The 17198-nt window shown below is 61.4% G+C and overlaps 1 protein-coding gene and 2 long non-coding RNA genes across 5 annotated transcripts in view; 2 read left to right on the top strand and 1 right to left on the bottom strand.

Annotated features, from left to right (window-relative positions):
• LOC128916475 (uncharacterized) overlaps positions 1–5651 on the top strand; it is a 23232-nt gene extending 17581 nt beyond the window's left edge. The window contains exons 2-3 of the long non-coding RNA XR_008468983.1: positions 17–117; positions 4920–5651. This is a non-coding gene — a long non-coding RNA (uncharacterized LOC128916475). The remainder of the gene's footprint in view (positions 1–16; positions 118–4919) is intronic.
• On the bottom strand, positions 2402–17198 carry KIAA1755 (KIAA1755 ortholog). Of its 2 annotated transcripts, XM_054218247.1 has the most exons (15): positions 16959–17198; positions 13251–13448; positions 11803–12741; positions 11442–11562; positions 11168–11332; positions 10356–10479; positions 9843–9936; positions 8639–8725; positions 7859–7975; positions 7416–7514; positions 7035–7183; positions 6019–6157; positions 5622–5744; positions 3921–4112; positions 2402–3836 (listed from the first exon to the last, which is right to left on the bottom strand). In XM_054218247.1, exons 1-15 carry the CDS (start codon positions 16959–16961, stop codon positions 2856–2858), a joined length of 3531 nt encoding a protein of 1176 aa, XP_054074222.1. In that variant the 5' UTR covers positions 16962–17198; the 3' UTR covers positions 2402–2855. The 2 variants fall into 2 exon arrangements, with proteins under 2 accessions (XP_054074222.1, XP_054074221.1); XM_054218246.1 differs by having other exon boundaries at positions 11442–12741.
• On the top strand, positions 7175–16821 carry LOC128916474 (uncharacterized). 2 transcript variants are annotated; one of them, XR_008468982.1, is made up of 4 exons: positions 7175–7520; positions 8596–9194; positions 14180–14266; positions 14919–16821. It is a non-coding gene; the product is annotated as an uncharacterized LOC128916474 (long non-coding RNA). The 2 variants fall into 2 exon arrangements; XR_008468981.1 differs by having other exon boundaries at positions 14082–14266.

Raw genomic sequence — 17198 nt, 5'->3', positions numbered from 1 at the left:
TTTTGTCTCTTCACAGCCTGGCAGTGCCGTGACTCCGGGAGCGTTGCAGACTGATAAAAAGCAGCCTCAGCTGTGGACGGGGGATGCTTATCCAGTGACACCGCGTAACAGCGAGGGGTTTGTATGCAACGACGGCGTCACCCAAACGCTCCCACGCGCTATTACTTCAGTAATAATATCCTCATCCCTCTTCCTTGCCCTTGTTCAATTTACACAGCAGTTCATTTTTAATACCTATTTACTACTCTCCTCGACATGATAAGAAAGCAGGAGTGATGGGGAGGGGACCGTCCGCACCCGCCGATGCCAGGTGGGCTGATGGTGGCAGCTGTCTGGGTTTTGGGAAGCTTGGCCCCAGCAGAACCCGGCTGGTCCCAGCCATCCCGGCTGGGGTCTCCCATCCCGGCTGGGGTCTCCATCCTGGCTGGCCCTCGCTGGGCTTGGAGCTGCCTTGCCATAGCACGGGTCCCTGCAGAGACGTCCCTGCCCTGCCTGTGGCAGCAATGATGAGCACTGTCCGCCTTTCCCAAAGGAGCTGAGTAACACGGGCGGCATGTCCAGCCCCATCAAAACACCAGCACAAGCCCAGGGTGGGATGTGTGCGCTGTGCCGGTCGCAGGAGGCTGCGCTCAGCCACACGTGGTCCGATAACGAGGACTTCCGAAGCCACGGGCTTCTGTGAAACGACAGGTAAAAATCGGTATCCAAAGAGGAATTTGGAAAGCATGCTGCTTCCTCGGTGCGCTGCCGAGGCGAGTGTGTAACGGAGTGATACAACAAATCAGCTCTCGGTAGAGCAGCAAATTGAGCGAGGGAACTGTCAGGCTTTAAATGCTTTTGGAGGTAGATGAGATTTTTGGCTCTCGCGATGAGCTGGGTGCCGTCCAGGCGGGCACGGCCTTCTCCAGGCGCGTGTGCGGGGCCAGGGAGCCGGTGTGCTCGGCTCACTGGCGCAGGGACAGCCAGCCGTGGTGGCTCGCGGGGATGTCGGAGCAGGGGAGGGCACGTCCGTCTGCTCCTTCTCTGGATTTATGCACCACATCGGCTCTGCAGCAAGGGGATTCCTGGAGCCCTTTAAACTCGGCACGGGGCCAGAGAGTTGGGCACGTATAAATATCGTAACATGAAGAGGTGGGAAAAGTGTCCTGGCTGGGGTGACCTCGGTGACATTCAGGACGTGGCATTGATTGGAGAATGGGGCAAAGCTGGCTGGGTTCACCCAGGATGGATCTTGCAGACCTCCCTCGGTGTCTCTCTATGATAATTACTTTTAAGCCAAAAGGAATGGGATAGACTCAGCTCTTGGGATTTAAGTGAAGCAGTGACAGAAGTGCTACTGGGGAAATTAGTGTTTGAGCTGGAAAAGATGAAGCTTAAAAGAAGTGTAAGGAGATGTAAGAGCAGACAATGGGTAGGACTGGGAGAGGCAACAGGCAGGAGGTCCCAGGGCAGTGCCTGGGGAGCAGGCTGGGATCCATCTTCATTAACACTGCTGTTAATGACCTGGGCAGGAGGAATGCGGCACCATGGGGGGTGGCCAGGACTGCAGCAGCCAGAGAGGAGCTCAGCGGGGCTTGGCTTGGGGATTTGGCAAAAACAAGGCTGAGGGGGGTATGAGTGATGCTCACAAACACTGGGATGGGCAACTGCCCTTTGCTGAGGCGCAGCGTCGTGAGCCGTGACTGCGCCGTGGCTGGGAGGAGGAGGGTGGTTTTCTGGAACGGCTCCTACGTGAGATATTGCTTTTTCTACGATGTCTCTTGATTAGCTCATGATGCGGCTGCCTGGGGTGGTGGGCGGCGCAGGGCCCTGGCCGGGACAGCCCGTCCCTCGCCTGGCTTCACCCACTCCCGGGTGCCCAAACAGGCAGCGCGGCTCGGCGGGATGTGCCGATGGGGACGGGATCCCCGGGGACCCCGGGCGGTTTTGGACGGTGATCGGCGAGGTCGCAGCCAGCTCAGCTGGATCCCCAAGGCTCGGGGACGGCGCGTTCCCAACAAGTGGGGAGGCTGAGCGGGATGACACCACCCTCGCCCATGTACCGGGGAGGGGATAGGATGGGAGTGAGAACTGGAGACCGAGGCATTTCTTTTAACCCCCAAAAAAGGGAGAAGGACTCATTCTGCAAACGGCCACAACCTGGCAGCGGGGGCCAACAGGGCAGGGCACAACAGGGATGAGCCAACAGCGGTTTGAGCAGGGCCATCCTGCTGGCAGTGGGCAGGAGAAGCCAGGCTGTGGCCACAGCCCACGCAGGTGACACGGGAGGCTGTCGGGGTGGCACCGGCTGCCCATTGGCACTGGGCTGGGGCAGTGGTGGGGAGCCTGGGCGAGCATCCAGCGCCTGGCTATCGGCAGGACATGGCTTTACATTCTGCTCCACAAGAACCGTGCTGGGCGCTTCTCTTTAGATTTATTAATGCTAATAACGTTAGTCCCACCTGAACGAGTGCATGTGAACAACACGCCTGTCGCTGTTGCTCGGCCAGGGCCAAAGCAGCAGCGCAGGCAGAAACACCTCGGCACGGGTTTGCGCTCCCATGGGACGCTCCGAGCACGGCTGCTGACAGCAGGGAACCCTCACTGATGTCCGGAGGCAAACCTGGCGCTGATAAGGATAAATGCACTTTACGTGAGGATTGCTACACACCTAGTAGATTATTAACGAACCTCATGAGGCTGGTGATGGGGTTATTGCCATTCCACAGCGGGGTGAGTGCTAAGTATGGGGAACTGAAGGACTCGGGGACCGAGGGTTGGGCAACAGGTCCCAGTATCCCACCTCCGAGCATGGGATGTCTCATCCAGTTGGTGATTGAGACTTCCACAAAAGCCCCAGCTGGAAGGGACTGGTTTTACTTGGCATTTGCTGGACTCTCGGTGTGGTGGTTCTCCAGATAAACAATCTGGGGTGGCTTTTCAGAGGGGCAAGATGGTCGGGGACTCTGGAGGTCCCGGGGCAAAGCCAGGCTCGCTGCTGGGGCTTCTTCAGTGGAGTTCTGTGAGTCTGAGTCTTCAGAGGAGAAACTGCTCTGGCTGGAAACCTGGAAGTACTGTGTGGTTTCTGTTCGTTTATCTGCAGATGGACCATGCTTGCCGGGGGCTGAGACAGTCCCGTGGGGCACAGTGGTGGGACATAATGGGTCAGAACTTGGAAAATGTGCCCGGGGAGGCAGAGTGAAGGAATGCCTCTGAAGGGGCTGGCCACGCTCCTGGGCGAGGTGTCCTGCAGCTCCCAGGCGGGGTCCGCTCTCGGGTTTTGTGAGGGGGGTGTCAGCAGAGACACGGCGCTGAAGGGCACCGTCACCCTCTGTCCCCTGCCGGCAACGGGGCTGTGGGGAGCTCAGCTCCGTCCCCAGCGTGGGGCCAGGAATGCTGCTGGCCCGGGGCTTTCCCCGTCTCGGGGGCTGTCCTGGTCCCTGGGTGCTGGGTTCTGGCTGCTCCACCGCCCCGCGGCCCCCCGACACCGCTGGCTCGGGGCTGGCGGTTGCTTTGCAGACTGGGGCTTCCTTGCAAGGGGCTGCAGACCCTGAGCTGGGGGAGCCAAAGGTGTCTCCCTGCCCATCAGCTTGTGCTCCCCAGGCCTCCTGCAGCTCTGCCAGCATCTCCTCCAGGACCTGCCGGGTCTCCTGGTACTTGTGCCGTGCCTCGGTCCAGGCTGCCAGCCCTTGGCTGCTCTGCATCCTGTGCACCTGAGCCTTCATCTCCTGCAGCTTTTCCAGGGCGAACTCCACCGACAGCTTCTGGAAGGAGCTCTGCAGGCACTGCAGTGCCTGGCCCTCCCCGCGTTTTACCCGGGCTGAGCACTGCCTGCAGTCCAGCTTCAGTCCCGTGATCTAGAAAAGAATGCAAGAGCGGCTATTTTCACGGCTGCCCAGCCGGCACCCCGGGTCCTGCGGGAGGAGTGCCCACGCACCCACCTTGCTGGAGAACCGTCTGAGCTCCTGCAGCAGCTCCCGCTCAGCCTGTCGCCGCTCCACCTGCCTGTAGAAGCTCATCAGCTTCGTCCGAAAAAGGGCTGCAGCAACCTGGAAGGGGTCTGCTTCGGGGAACGACACGTCTCGGACCTCAGCCGCCTCCTGACACAGGGCCAGGCCGTGCTGGTACTGAGCCTGCAGGGATGGCAGGAAGGAACAAGCTCCGTGCTCAGGGAATGGCGCTTACCTGCTCCACTGGGACATGCAACGCTATAGGCTTGGGGAAGAGTGGTGGACGGCCAGCTTAACATGAGCCAGCAGTGTGCCCGGGTGGCCAAGAAGGCCAACAGCATTCTGGCTTGTGTCAGGAATAGCGTGGCCAGCAGGAGCAGGGAAGTGATGGTGCCTCTGTACTCGGCACTGGTGAGGCCTCACCTCGAGTGCTGTGTCCAGTTCTGGGCCCCTCTGTACAAGAGGGACATTGAGGTGCTGGAGCGTGTCCAGAGGAGAGCTACCAGGCTGGTGAGGGGTCTGGAGACCAGGGCATATGAGGAGAGGCTGAGGGAGCTGGGCATGTTTCGCATGGAGAAGAGAAGGCTGAGGGGAGACCTCATTGCCCTCTACAGCTACCTGAAAGGAGGGTGTAGAGAGGTGGGTGTTGGGCTCTTCTCCCAAGTGAATAATGACAGGACCAGAGGAAATGGTCTGAAGTTGCGGCAGGGGAGGTTTAGATTAGATATTATGAAGAATTACTTTACTGAAAGAGTGGTCAGGCACTGAACAGCCTGCCCAGGGAGGGGGTTGAGTCATCATCCCTGGAGGTATTTAAGAAACGTCTAGATTTGGCACTTCAGGGCATGCTCTAGTGGCAGAGATTGTATTGTAGGTTGTTTGTTTGTGGGGTTTTGTTGGTGTTTTTTTTTTTTGGTGTGTGTATGGTTGGACTCGATGATCTCAAAGATCCCTTCCAACCATGAAGATTCTATTATTCTATGTGTACAGGGTGAGGATCTCTGCAGGTCGGCGCTCAGCATCACTACCAAAGCTATATGGGAAATGTTTCTGGGCAAGTGAGAAGAAACAAAGACAATGGGGATTCTCCAAACCTCTCCTCTGTCCTGGCTCAGCTCAAAATGCACAAAATGCATCATCCTGTCCTAAGGTCAGTCACTTTGCTCCCCGTGCAGTGCAGGTAATTAAAGGGCCTCTGTATCTAGGGGTATGGGAGGAACAAATCCTTGTCACCATGTTATTTGTTGGATGATGGATGTCCAGGCTCTGCAGCCCAGCCCTGCGGAAGGAAGGGGGCTGTGAAGGACACGGAGGTCAGGAGGGGTTGGGAACAGCAGCCCCATCTATGATTCCAAAGGCCCAGCCCATTCTGTGATCCCAAAGCGCACCAAGGAGCACCATGACCATCCCCCTCACCAGAGCACGGCTGCCCAAAGACTCCGGCAAAGCTGGACTTGAACACTACAGCTTGACCCAGCCAGCCTGGGGACACCCAGTTTTGCCCGGAAGCCTCGTTCTAAACTTCAGGAATTTGGGCTGACTGCATCAAACTTTGTAATGACATTCGAACATTTCTAATTTGGGATTTTCAGTTTCTGCCAAGCACCAGACAGGGGCTGGAGCCACCTAACAGCGCTGCTGGCAGCGATACCCTAGGGATGCACGTTACAGAAAAGCCCCCTCCAAACATACTGTTGCCTGGACGAAGAACTCGTTAAATTGCTCAGCAGAGCCCTGGAAGCTGTCGGGGCTCCATTCCTCGGTGCCCATCTCCTGCAGCCGCGCCGCTGCCTCCCCGTCCAGCCAGCATCCCAGCTGCAAGAGAGAGCGGGGCCGAGGGTCAGGCGGGACCGGCCACCGGCACTGGCGCTTCCGCAGCACCTCCCCTTCCTTCCCCGACCAGGGCATCCCGTCCCAGGCACGGTTACACACAGTCACCCCGTAATGAGAATCAAAGCTTGAGCAATCCTGTTATTCTCTGGGCTTCCTCCATCATCAAAAACTGAGGAAATGTGCCTGAAATGCTCAGCCGTGGGAACACCGCAGAGGACAACTTCAACTTGTGGCACCCCAGGGACCCCCAACTCACCTTGCTGAACTCGGCCTCGAGCTCCCGGACCTTTTGGAGGAACTCCAGGTGCTCCAGGCAGCTGTTGGACTGGGACACCAGGTTGTGAAGCTCTTCCTCCAGCTGGCTGTACAGCCCCTCAGCCGACTCCATGCTGGTCCTGGTGGTTGGGGAGGAGAGGGGCTGTCAGTGCCGGGTGCTGCCGGGCGAGCTGCCGGCTCCTCGTGAAGACACCGGCCGAGGCAGCTCTCCGGCGGGCAGGAGCCTCTGGATGGGGCAGCTCTCTGGAAGTGGGCGCTGGCATGTGGCCACGCGGGCAGCAAGGAGCCAAAGGAGCAGATGGGCAATGCCCCAGCACGTGCGGCTGGTGAGAGCCCAGCAGGTGCCCGGGGCAGGACCCGACCAAGAGACCTCCCCACTCGCCTCGTGCATCCTCAGAGCCCACCTGGGACACGAGGGCACTCCTTGGGGGGCGCAGGCTCCAGGTCCTGCACACACGGGCTCCATGCTGCAGCAGAGCACCCACCCCAGCACCTCCCCATCCCACGGTGCAAGCTGGATATCGGGAAAAACGGGACGGGAAAGCGTTGGCACCAGTGTGGCGTGGCCCAGCTGAGAGAAGGGAGCAGAAGGGAGGAGGACTGTGCGAGTGCTGCCTACATGCATGGACCGCCGCCGGACGAGTGCGGCATCGCCGGGGCTTGGCCCCATCTAGTGGCTTTGCCTGAGACGAGCCTGGAGGGCTCACTGCAGGCCTCGCTGAGCAGCCCCGGAGCCTGGCCCTGGGGCAGGAGACCCTCCCGGGGACATGTGCACCTTCCCCAGCCGGGAAATGCTGCAAAAGGCTGTCCGAGACGCGAGCTCCAGGCTCGGAGGGAGTCTGCAGGGCAGGAGGGAGCACGGCGCCGGCTCTGGGGTGCGCTGGAAAGACGCTTGAGGGGACCAGGCTGTCCCTAGAGAGGTGGCTCTGCCGGCCAGCGGAGGATGGAGGTCCCTAGCCTTGGCACCCCCCCCCTGGTGAAGCCACCCCCTCCTACCTGACGTTGGCCGAGGCGCTGAGCCGGGTGGCCTCCCTGCGCAGCCTGGCCAGCACGGCCCCCCCCTCGCGCTGCACACACACCAGCTGCGGGTCGCTCAGCACCCTCTGCATCAGCTCCTGGTGCCTCTTGATGCATGCGGCCGCGTCCTGCGGAGGGAGGGTCAGACACGCGTCTCACCTGGGGCACCACCTGGCAGCGCAGGATGGGCACCTGGGGCTGCACCCCGAGGGACGAGCAGAGGGGACAGGGGACAGGCCCATGGCCACAGCGGCTGGTTCAGGAGTGTTTGCACCGAGGCTTTGGGCAACTGGGGCGAAATGTGGCTGTGTGCTGGACCGCAGCCGGGCTCTTTGGAAAGCCCTACAACCTGCCCGTTACCTGTGTCCCCGCCAGCGCGTCGGCGCTCCGCAGCTCCCGGATGCAGCTCTGCAGCAGCTCCGATGCCCGCCTGAGGCCGGCCGTGAAGGGATGCAGTTTCTGCAGGTAGGACACAGAGCAGGTCAGTGGGGCTGGGGTGGGAGGGCAGCCTTCCCGCGAGGAGGAGGAGGAGCAGTGCCAGGCCTGAGCAGGGAATACCATGGGGCACTGGGTTAAAGCTGAGGAGGCAGGGAGCGTGGAGGTGGATGGGCAGTTACAGGCAGGAGCCGGCAGAGACAGGCAGGAAGGGGTTGCCCTCCTGCGCTGAGCTCTCCTTTGCCTTCCCCTCTCCTGGGTTTTCCTGTCGCTTTTCCGGGGACGTCTGTGAGACACGGAAGGCGCAGTGGGGATGGAAGAGCACCGTGGGAAGGTGAGGCGATGGCAAATGGCGTGATAACAGACACCTGGAAGAATTGAACCCACTCGCCGTGGCAGTAGGGGAAGGTGCCGTCCAGCTCCTGTGTCAGCTGGGAGCTGTCGACGTAGCGGCCCAGAGCCTTCAGCGATGCCAGGGTCTCCACCTGCGGGGCACGGGGATCATGAGTGCCGCAAGACCGTGCCAGGTCCCTCCCCAGAAACATCCCCAGGGACAGCCTGGAGCAGGGGGCATAACCCCCTCCTGTCCCAAAGCCACCCTGCCCCGTTAAGCTGTGTGGCGTGGTGGCCCTGGGAATGCTGCGTGCTGGCGGGGCTGAGCACGCCGTGTGGCAGCTCCGCTCAGAGCATCTCCTGGCGTCTCCGTGGTGTTTGAATGCACGGGAGATCGCCGGCACTGCAATAATCTGCCACGACAGCCAAGCTAGGTGATGAAGCTCATTAATATGTCACATTATATTAATTAAACCCAGCAGCACTAAAAGAACAATAAACCCTTTTGAGTTTAGATTTATTATCCCAGTGCCTGTGCCCAGCCACTGGAGGTAACTGGGGAAGCATTTGGTTGCCCTGGGGCAGCTTTTACTTGCCTCCACAGTCCAGCGAACCCAAGGGCTTCACCCCGCACCCAGTGTGATGGGGACCTGCCCCGGCAAGGTCCTGCTCTGCCCGGGGTCCCCGAGCAGGGGACCTGGGGTCTCCAGGTGAGGGGACAGAGGGTCCCCCAAGGTGGGAGGCTCCTTTCACCCTGGCTCTGTTCCCACAGGAGACAATGCAGGGACACAAGGAGGGGACAGAGACAGGCTCACCTGCACCCCAGGCAGCTTCTCGCGGTGGGCAGCCAGCTCCTTCTCGGCCAGCAGCAGCACGGTGTGGATGCAGCCCGGCGAGACACTCTGCGGGAGGCAGGGAAGAGTCACCCCAGCAAACCCCACGGCGCAGCCCCCCCGGTTTCCCACAGTCATGCCGGGGCCCAGTTGCCTGAGTCAGCCGAAGCCAGTGAGCTCATTACAAAGGAAGAGGCTCCTGAGCTCCCTGATGTGGGAAATAGAAATGGGTTGCTCAAGCCATAACCCCGTCCCCATCCACCAGCATTCCGGCAGAACGGACCCAAGGACAAAGCCTCGTGAGCAAACCCTCCGCTCGCACCAGCCATGCTTCTCCACACAGGAAGCACTGGGATTGGCACAGGGTTTATGGGACAGGCTGCAGCCAAGCCCTGAGCAGGCAGAGGTACAGGGCACTGAGGCAGGGAGAACCTCACGGCCCCCGGGACAGCGCGGGGCACTCCTGCAGCATTGCCTTGGCACAAGCATGGAAACCCCGCCAGGATGAATCGACCATTGCTGTGGAGCCAACATCCAGGTGAGCTCAGCTAGCGGGATGCTGAAGGGGTTGGGGGCACGCCATGGTGCTGGGTGATAAAGGAGCCAAGGAGAGACCCCGTGGGGCTGGAAAGGGACCTTTGGTCCCAAACTGCGGGTGCCTGACGGCTGATGTTTGAGGAGCTGGAGAGATGCAAGCGCCGTGTGTGAGCTTGGTTTGGGGGCTGGGGGAAATGGGGTCTTTGTGCTCTGTTGGGGGACAAGTCTGTGCTGCTGCAGATGTGCTCAGAAGTTAGAGAATTATCAGCAACTTTGTGAACAAAGTGGCAGTTTAAGCACTGCCAGACGTACAGGGAGCCAGGACTGGCCTCTGGGGAGGAAGCAGCAAGAGGGACATGGGTGTTCTAGATCAGTGCATTGCGGTCCAGCCGCAGGCAGCCGAGAGCTGCCTCGGTAAATCTGCACCACGATGTTTATCGGTAAAATCTGCGAGCAAGATAAAAACCATGGCCCCAGGCATGGCAGCGCTGGGGGCTGCTGGAGAAGCTGCTGCAAGTCAGGGGATCGTACTGGGCGGCAGGCGCAGGGGAGGCTCTGAAGGGCCCCCAAAGGGTGACAGTACTCACTCCCAGGCAGGGACCCCCCCTCCCAGCAAGTCCATGGCAGAGGAACGTGGAGCCTGGTGTACCTGGACAGAGCGGAGGGCCGTGAACAGGACAGGAGCGGGCGGCTGCTTCCTAGCATCCACCACGACGGTGAGCCCGCCGTCCTTCGCTTCTCGCCTAGCAAGGGGAAATAAAGCAGGAGGCAGATCGCACTGGTTAGAAGCGGCATGTGAAGTGGGGGTCCCTCCCTTCGGGCAGGACCTGCTTGAAACCCTCTCCCGAAGCCCTCTCCCAAAGGCCTCTCCCATGGCTCCGCAACCCCGGGCAGTAGGGTGAGCGCAGGCAGGAACTGGCAGCTGCAGGCAATGGCCTCATCCCCATGAGATGCCCCAGCCCTTCACTAACACATGCCTTCAGCAGAGGCACCGCACAGTGTCTTCAGCGGGGACAGTGGACTCGTGGGGACGGTGCAGGCTGTGCCCAAACCAGCATGTGTGGGATGCTGGGCATCCATCCTGGCTTGGCCCGGGGGCTGCCTAAGGGACCACTAAGCTGGGAAGCAGCCGGGGGACCTGGCAGGTCCTCCTGGCCCTTACCTGGGGAGGGAGCAGAGGTAGAGGACGAGCCTCGCCAGCTCAGCAGCCGAGCACCACGCGGCCCCCCAGGCACTGCCGCTGGTGGTCACCTGCAGAAGGGCCCTGCCCATCCTGTCCGAGCTCCCTGTGGGGAAAGGGACAAGTGACCCCTCCAGCAGCCACCCACCAGCTGCAAGCCCCAGTGCTGAGCAACCTCCCAGAGGGGCCGGGGCTTCCATTGGCCTTGCTGCCGCTTGCCAAGCGGGGATGGCTGCCAAGGGGTGCGGGAGCGGGCTCTGCCCTGTCGTGGCTCGGCGGGCTCAGCCCTGGTTAATACTGTGCAGCTATGGCAGCACAGTGGCCACCTCGGTGCCACCCTCCTGCCACCATGGTGCAGCCTCTCCCGGCCCCTCCAGAGGGGCAGCAACAGCCCGCGAGGGCTCTCGGCAGAACGCCGGCCCTGGAAATGCCAGGGCAGAGCTGCTGGCGACGTTTTTCCCAAAAAAGAGATGGGTTTTGTCACTGTTTTTCAGCGTTTGGGAAAAGGAAGAAGCCAAATATTTAGTGTTTGGCAGCTAAAAGCTGAACGGCTTCATTGATGAGGAATGGTGTGGGAGGGCTCAGTGCAGCTGGGAACCGGGGCAGCTGCTCAGAGCAGACTGCTTGGTTTTATGTTTTTAATTGTTTTTTTGCCCAGCTGAAAGGATATTTTCCGCCTGGGGGCTTTCTGGCCTCCAGCAAAGCCCCGAAACCTTCCTCCGGGAAACCCTCTCCAGCAGCACGTTTTCCCTCTGGAGGACTCTCCCGACACCCCCCCGAGGGTCCCGCGGTACCTGGCAGGCACACGATGCCTGAGCGCAGCAGCCCAGCATGCAGGTCCTGCCAGGCTGGTGGCTCCCGGCCAGAGGTGCCCTTGTTGGGCGCGGAGGGACCGTTCTTACAGCCCGTGCTTTCCAGGGACCGCTCCTCCATGGTGGCAGTGGCTGCTGCATCCGTACCTGCCCGTGGGGACAGAGGAGAGAGGAGCTAGTGACACCCAACGAGGCAGAGAAATGCAAAAGCCCCCGCAGAGTCCGGGCAGGTGCCACAGCCCTGCTCGGACTGTACCTTTCCCGGCTGGCTTGGCTCTGCCCATCCTGGGCGAGTAGATGGCAGACATCCTCTTCCAGGCTCCTTCGTGCTGGCTGGTGGCTCTTTCGTCCCCGGGGGCCACCCCGAGCCGTGGGCCCTTCAGGAAGGAGAACTTGTGGCTGGAGCCCGGAGGGAGCCGGGGGCTGCCCTGCCGCACCAATGCCTCCACCTGCGCCCCGGGACTCGCTCGGCGGGGATGGCGGGCAAGGACTGTGGGGCTGCTAGCCCCCGTCCCGAGCTGCGCAGGGGTCTCATGAGGGGTGGCAGGGGGCGGTTTGGGGCCAGGGCTGGGGCCATCTGGCTCCTCCAGGATGGCTGCCATCAGTCCGAAGCTCACCGGGTTCTGCAGCGCCGCCAGGTAGGAGTCGCGGTGGCGGCACCGTGGGCTGTGTGGCCCTGGCTCCTGGCTCAGCTTCCTCCCCAGGCACGGGGTGCAGCGACCCTCCTCGGAGCTCGGTGTCCCCCGGCAGGGCCAGGCATCTGCCCTTGTCCCCCCATTCACCCAGGGGAGCGTCGCCTCGGCCCCAGACCCCATCGGCCCCGCTGGGCAGGCAGGTGGCAGGGACCTGGCCAGGAGGTCCAGCTGCTCCTGGGAGAGCTCCAGCAGGTCCACGTACTCCCCCTCCAGGTTCTGGCTGATGATCTCGTAGAGGCTGGGCATGGCCAGCATGGTTGGCTTCTTCCGCAGCCCAGCCTGGTCCACCTTGATCAGTCCTGGGTATCTTCCCTGGCTTGACTTTCGAGAGGTGACCTTGCAGCCTGGGATGGTGCCCGCAACGTTGCCATAGGATGCCGGGATGTCTGCTGTGCTGTGGGGCATGGGCGTGCTGGGTGCTGCTGGCTCGGCCGCAGTTTCAGGAGCGGGACCGTGCCAGGTGCCTGCAGGTGTGTGGTCCGCACCGGCCTTGGGTTTGTCGATGAACTCCGGCGTGGCAATCTTGCTCCATGGCAGAGGGGTGATGCCGTTCTCGGTGGCCACCAGGCAGGTGTGCAGGGGGGTTCTGTCCCGGTTGCCATTGATCTCCTCCAGCCACTCGTTGGTGAAGAGCAGCGCGTAGGCGGCCTCAGGGACGGGCGTCTCCTCCACCGTGCGCAGGTCGTGGGAGAGGTGCTTGACGGTGATACGCGCCGAGTGCTCCTCGCAGGGCTCCGCTTGCAGGTAGAAATCCCCGGGGCGCAGTAGGAGGGGGTTGAGCGGCGCGAGGTGGACGACCACTTTATCGTGAAGACACAAGGGCCAGCCTTCATGAAGAAAGATGCAGTTAAAGTAGGGAGCCTGGCAGGGAGGAAGAACACAGCGCGTGAACAGGAGCTCCCACCGGCTCCGTACCCTCCCAGCTGGCCCCATATGCTCTCGCTGCCTGGCTCTGTACTTCCTACAATAGGCACTTTAGAGCCTGGTGACTGGATTGTCCCTGAGCTGAGCCACAGCAGGATCCTGCAAGCACACCCCAAGCCCGCGGCCGTTCCCGGGGTGCTGAGTGCTCCCCACATGCTAACAGAGGGGAAACCCCCACTGGAGCCTCTCCAGGGGTGAGGCAAGGTGACCTGGGAATCCTCCTGCTCTTATCCTGGGGACTGCATGTGCCAGGCTCTGTGCTGCAGCTACCCAAGGAGCACATCAAGGTCCCATCTGTGGGGAGGGGACGGGGACAGGGAGGGGGACAAGCAGAGGGGTAGCCTGGCGCAGGGCATGGCCGTGCAGGGTGTCAGGCGTCAGGGCAAAGTCCCCATGGCCAGGAGCAGGACGCAGGGCACCATGGCACGGGGGGCGTGCGGGCTTACACAGGCTGCCTGCCGCACGTGCTCGAAGAGGCGCTTGGCCGGGATGAGGAACTGGAGCAGGCAGCAGAGCCCATCTCCCCGGTAGCTGGTCTCCAGCAGCCGGAACACCTGGCCCAGGACTGTGGGGGCCGTGGCTTCGAAAGGCGGGTAGAGGGCCTGGAGGGCACTCTGCACCGCCGCATCCAGTGACCCGGCGTCCTGCGGGAGGAAAGCATTGTTAGTGGGGAGAGTGGCCCGGCAACGGGACGCCATCACCCCCTGCGGAGCATGTGCCCACCATCCCACGCTGCCGGGTCCCTGATACACCCATGCTGGCAACGCTGCGGAGCCTTGAGGGGCTCCAAACCTTCCTGGGCTGGAAAGTGCAGGGAGCCACTGGGTGTAGAGCACACCAAGCACCGCACAGACAGGGGACGTGAGCACGGCCGGGTCCGGTTCCCAGCATTGGGCTGTGGTTTAAGGAGCCTGAGATGAGCCCCGAGCACATCCTGCTGCCCCACTCGGAAATGCCGTCCATGCGGAGGTGGAGAAGCCGCAGCAGCCGAGGGGTTAAGGCGAGCCAGACATGGAGCGTGGGGATGTGCCGGGCTCAGCAGCAGCTCGCTGTAGGAATGCAGCGGATAGGAGGAAGGACAAACATCGGAAGATGGATAGGGTGTTTTGGTTCAGACTCATCGCTGAATTCGCCGAACTCAAAATTAGTCCTCCGAGCGTTTTCTGCGAAGCGCTCTGCCGGGCTACAGCCCCCTCTCCTGCGCCGCTTCCCGACTGCGGTGAGGATGCTGGTTTCATGCCACGCGTAAACTGGCGGTTCTGAGTTTGCTCTCCCAGCTTTGCAGGAGATGTCAGCTGTGCAGACCCGGCTGGTGCAGTGGGTACATGGAGGGAAGCCATCAGACGGCTCCCATTAAATCCCAGCTGCGTTACAGGCAGTGCGGAGGTGACTACAGACATGGCTGCCAAAAGGAGCCCATTGGCGAGCGGGAAAGACAGAGACTTCTCCAACTCCTTGGCAGGTATTTCTGCAGGAGAAACTCAGATAAACAACAAATCACGCTGGGGATGGCGGCGGGGAGGGCCCAAATGGCACCTTTTCTGTTGGAATTGGTGCTGCTGTGGGACATATGCAGGTTTGTGCAGGGTCAGGCCCAGCCTGGCTGGCTGGGGATCTGCTGCTCTGCAGATCCTCCTCCTCCTGCAGAGTGTGGTGGGTTACCTCTGTCAGCCGCCAGGTACAGAGGAGCCCCTATATCTGCCACCAGCCGCAGCCCACGCCAAAGCCAAGCTCATCACCCGGGGCTGGGCTCCAGATGTCACGACAGAGGGACCCCAGCGCCGCAGGCAGCCGCTGGGGAGCGGACGCAGGGATGAGCATCGTCCCAGCAGCCGGGGCAGCAGCCAGGTCCTGTGCCTGGGGCAGCCATGGCTTGTTGTCATCCTTGTGCTCCTGCACGGGCACCCAGAAATGAGGTGGGATTATCTGAAGGTGGGGTTAGCTGCCTGAAACTAATTCCCACCTTCAGCTAATCCCTGGCCTGGAAGCCCATAGAGAGACAAAGTGGACTCAGTTAATTCAGCTTAATTACTTTTAATGCTCTTTAGCTAAAGCACTTTGCAGTCACGCTTTGGTTAATTCTTCTTGGCTTTTTCTCCATTGTCTCCACACAGAGATCTCCTGCGCTGGCAGGAGAAGCCACGGGGCCTGGGCAGAGCAGGAGGACAGCAAGGCCATTCTCAGGGACCTGATTCTGCTGCCAGCCTTTCTGCTGTTGGACACCTGTCTTCTCACACTTGGTCCTGCTTTGCACACCAGGGCATCGGCTCTCCCTAGGAGGGACGGGAGACCTTGTTCTGGAAAAGCCCTGCTGCAGGGTAAAGCCCAGCTCCCAGGCACCGACTCTGGCCGGGTGTCCGCCACCTTCACGCTGGGCACCACCGAACTTGGCTCCTTCCCTGTCCCCACACAGAGGCGAGGAGCCGCTGCCTGCAACAGCAAAGGGGGATCTGTGCAGCTCCCGGTGCTGCCAGGAGAGATGGACCAGCCCTGCCTGTCCTGCCTCTGCCAGAGCCAGCTGCCCAGAGTCACCCCTGCACAGCCCTGGCACGTGCAACCAGCTCCCTTGAAACCGAACGGAACTCTTCCCAGCTGAGCTCATGGCGCATCGATAAAAAAGCAAATGAAAACAGAAAGAGAAGCCAGGTCCCCCGAGACCGGGGCCGCTGGGGGTCAGCTCCGGGCAGGCTGTGGCCACGGGGTGATGGGCAGCCCCAAATCCGGCCATCCTCCAGCTTGGCCGTGCCACCGGGGCAGAGAGGTGCAGACCACGGTCCGACGAGGCCAAGGCGCACGCTTCCAGAAGCCCCATCCCACATGCACCATCTCTCGCAACACCATCCCCCCAGACCCCGGAGCAGCCGCCCCTGGCACACGCAGCCAGGCATCGCCCAGTCCCGCACCCTGGCGGCTGGGGAGAAATGCCTGGAATTTGGGTAAACCGTCTGGGATAAACTTGGGGTGTCTGGGGGAGGGGACAGCCCTGTTGCGGCGGGGGGAAAAGAAATGTCTTCCAAACCACCATCAAAACCCGACAGCAAAGGGACGCCCCAGAGGATGAATGGACTGAATAAACAAAGCCGCTCCCCTGTCAAAGGAATAAAAACGCCAGGACTTTATCCAGCAGCGGGGACAGCGTGAGCCAGCGTCGGGAGAGAACTGACTGATGGAGGCACCAGACACAGCCTGGGTTGTGCTGGGGAGTATTTTGGCCTGGAATGACTAAACATGTTTTCATTGAGTGTCACAAAGCACTTCATCACCGGGGGAGGTTTTGGGGTAACCACGGGGCAGCGGTGCTGCGTTAGTGGGAGAAGCTGAGGCCAGGCCGGCCGGGGAGCCATTAGAAATCCAAAAGCAACCAATTAGCCCCCGTCCCTCCGCCAGCTGCGAGGGAGCGCAGAACCGAAACAAAAGGCATTAGAGAGCATAAGGAGATTTACATTTGCAAAGCTATTTCCATTTTAATACGGCAAAGTGCTGTTAAATAGAGATTGATATTTCTCCCCAAATACCCATATTTTTTAAAGTGGTTTACACCAACAAGACGAGCTGGGCTTTGGTGTTTTGGTGCTGTAAAGTTGTTTAACTCGTACCCAAAGCCACAGGGTGACTCAGCTCCATCTCCTTTCTCCCCGCTGCTCAGGAAGGAGCGAGTTTTGAGCGCCAGGACCAGCCCTGAATAACAATTCCTCTCCCTGTCTCGCTGTCAGCAACTTTGGCAGGGCACGATGCAAACGCTAACGAAGAGCCCCAGCCCGGCGGGGTGGGAGGCCAGCGCTCAGCGCAGCATCGCCCAGGAACCCAGGGCAACGGCGCATGACGGCTGCGGTGACAACCGAGATGGCCAGCCCAGGGACGATGCGCCGAGCATCCCGTACCCGCGTGCCAGGCACGGTTCACGCAGCAGCACCCACTTGCTGCACCCCAGCTCCCTGCCAAACTTGGCAGGGAAGTTTTAAGCATCGCGGGCTGCAGCCCCACACGCGTCTGCCCAAGCGGCCGACGGCCACCTCCGCCTTCGCACCCGACCTCCGCCATCGCTCCCGACGCCCACCCCATGCTCGGGAGGGCTGGGGGGCCACAGGTGGTCGCGGGGGCCGGCAGCGAGCAGGGAAGGTCAGCGGAAAGGATAGGAAAGCAGAAGGAATTACCATGTTTACTGGGAAGTGGCAGAGGGTCCCGGGGGGGCCCCGCGGCACCCAACTGTCCCTTCCCTCTTCTTTCCTGGGGGGCCGAGCGCTTCCCTACCGCCCCGGTTCTCCCGCCCGGTGCCGCTCGCCGGTCCACGGGCGACTCTTCCCCGGCCGCCGGCGCCTCCCCGAGCGGCGAGCGGGGGCGGGCAGCCCCGGCCCCATCGGCCCCGGCCCGGCTCCCTCCGCCCGCCGCGCCTC

This window comes from Rissa tridactyla, chromosome 12 (genome assembly GCF_028500815.1).
Source record: "Rissa tridactyla isolate bRisTri1 chromosome 12, bRisTri1.patW.cur.20221130, whole genome shotgun sequence".
Taxonomy (NCBI): Eukaryota; Metazoa; Chordata; class Aves; order Charadriiformes; family Laridae; genus Rissa; species Rissa tridactyla.
The sequence above is the reverse complement of the archived record's forward strand: the minus strand, read 5'-3'. Positions and strand labels throughout refer to the sequence as shown.

Excerpts from the sequence above, each read along its gene's own strand:
- KIAA1755 (XM_054218246.1), bottom strand. Across the intron at positions 11,333-11,441 it reads AGCCAAGCCAGCCGGGAAAG|GTACGGATGCAGCAGCCACT; the intron begins GTACAGTCCGAG and ends CCCCACGGGCAG. Across the intron at positions 4,113-5,621 it reads AGTTCTTCGTCCAGGCAACA|GCTCAGTACCAGCACGGCCT; the intron begins GTATGTTTGGAG and ends CCATCCCTGCAG.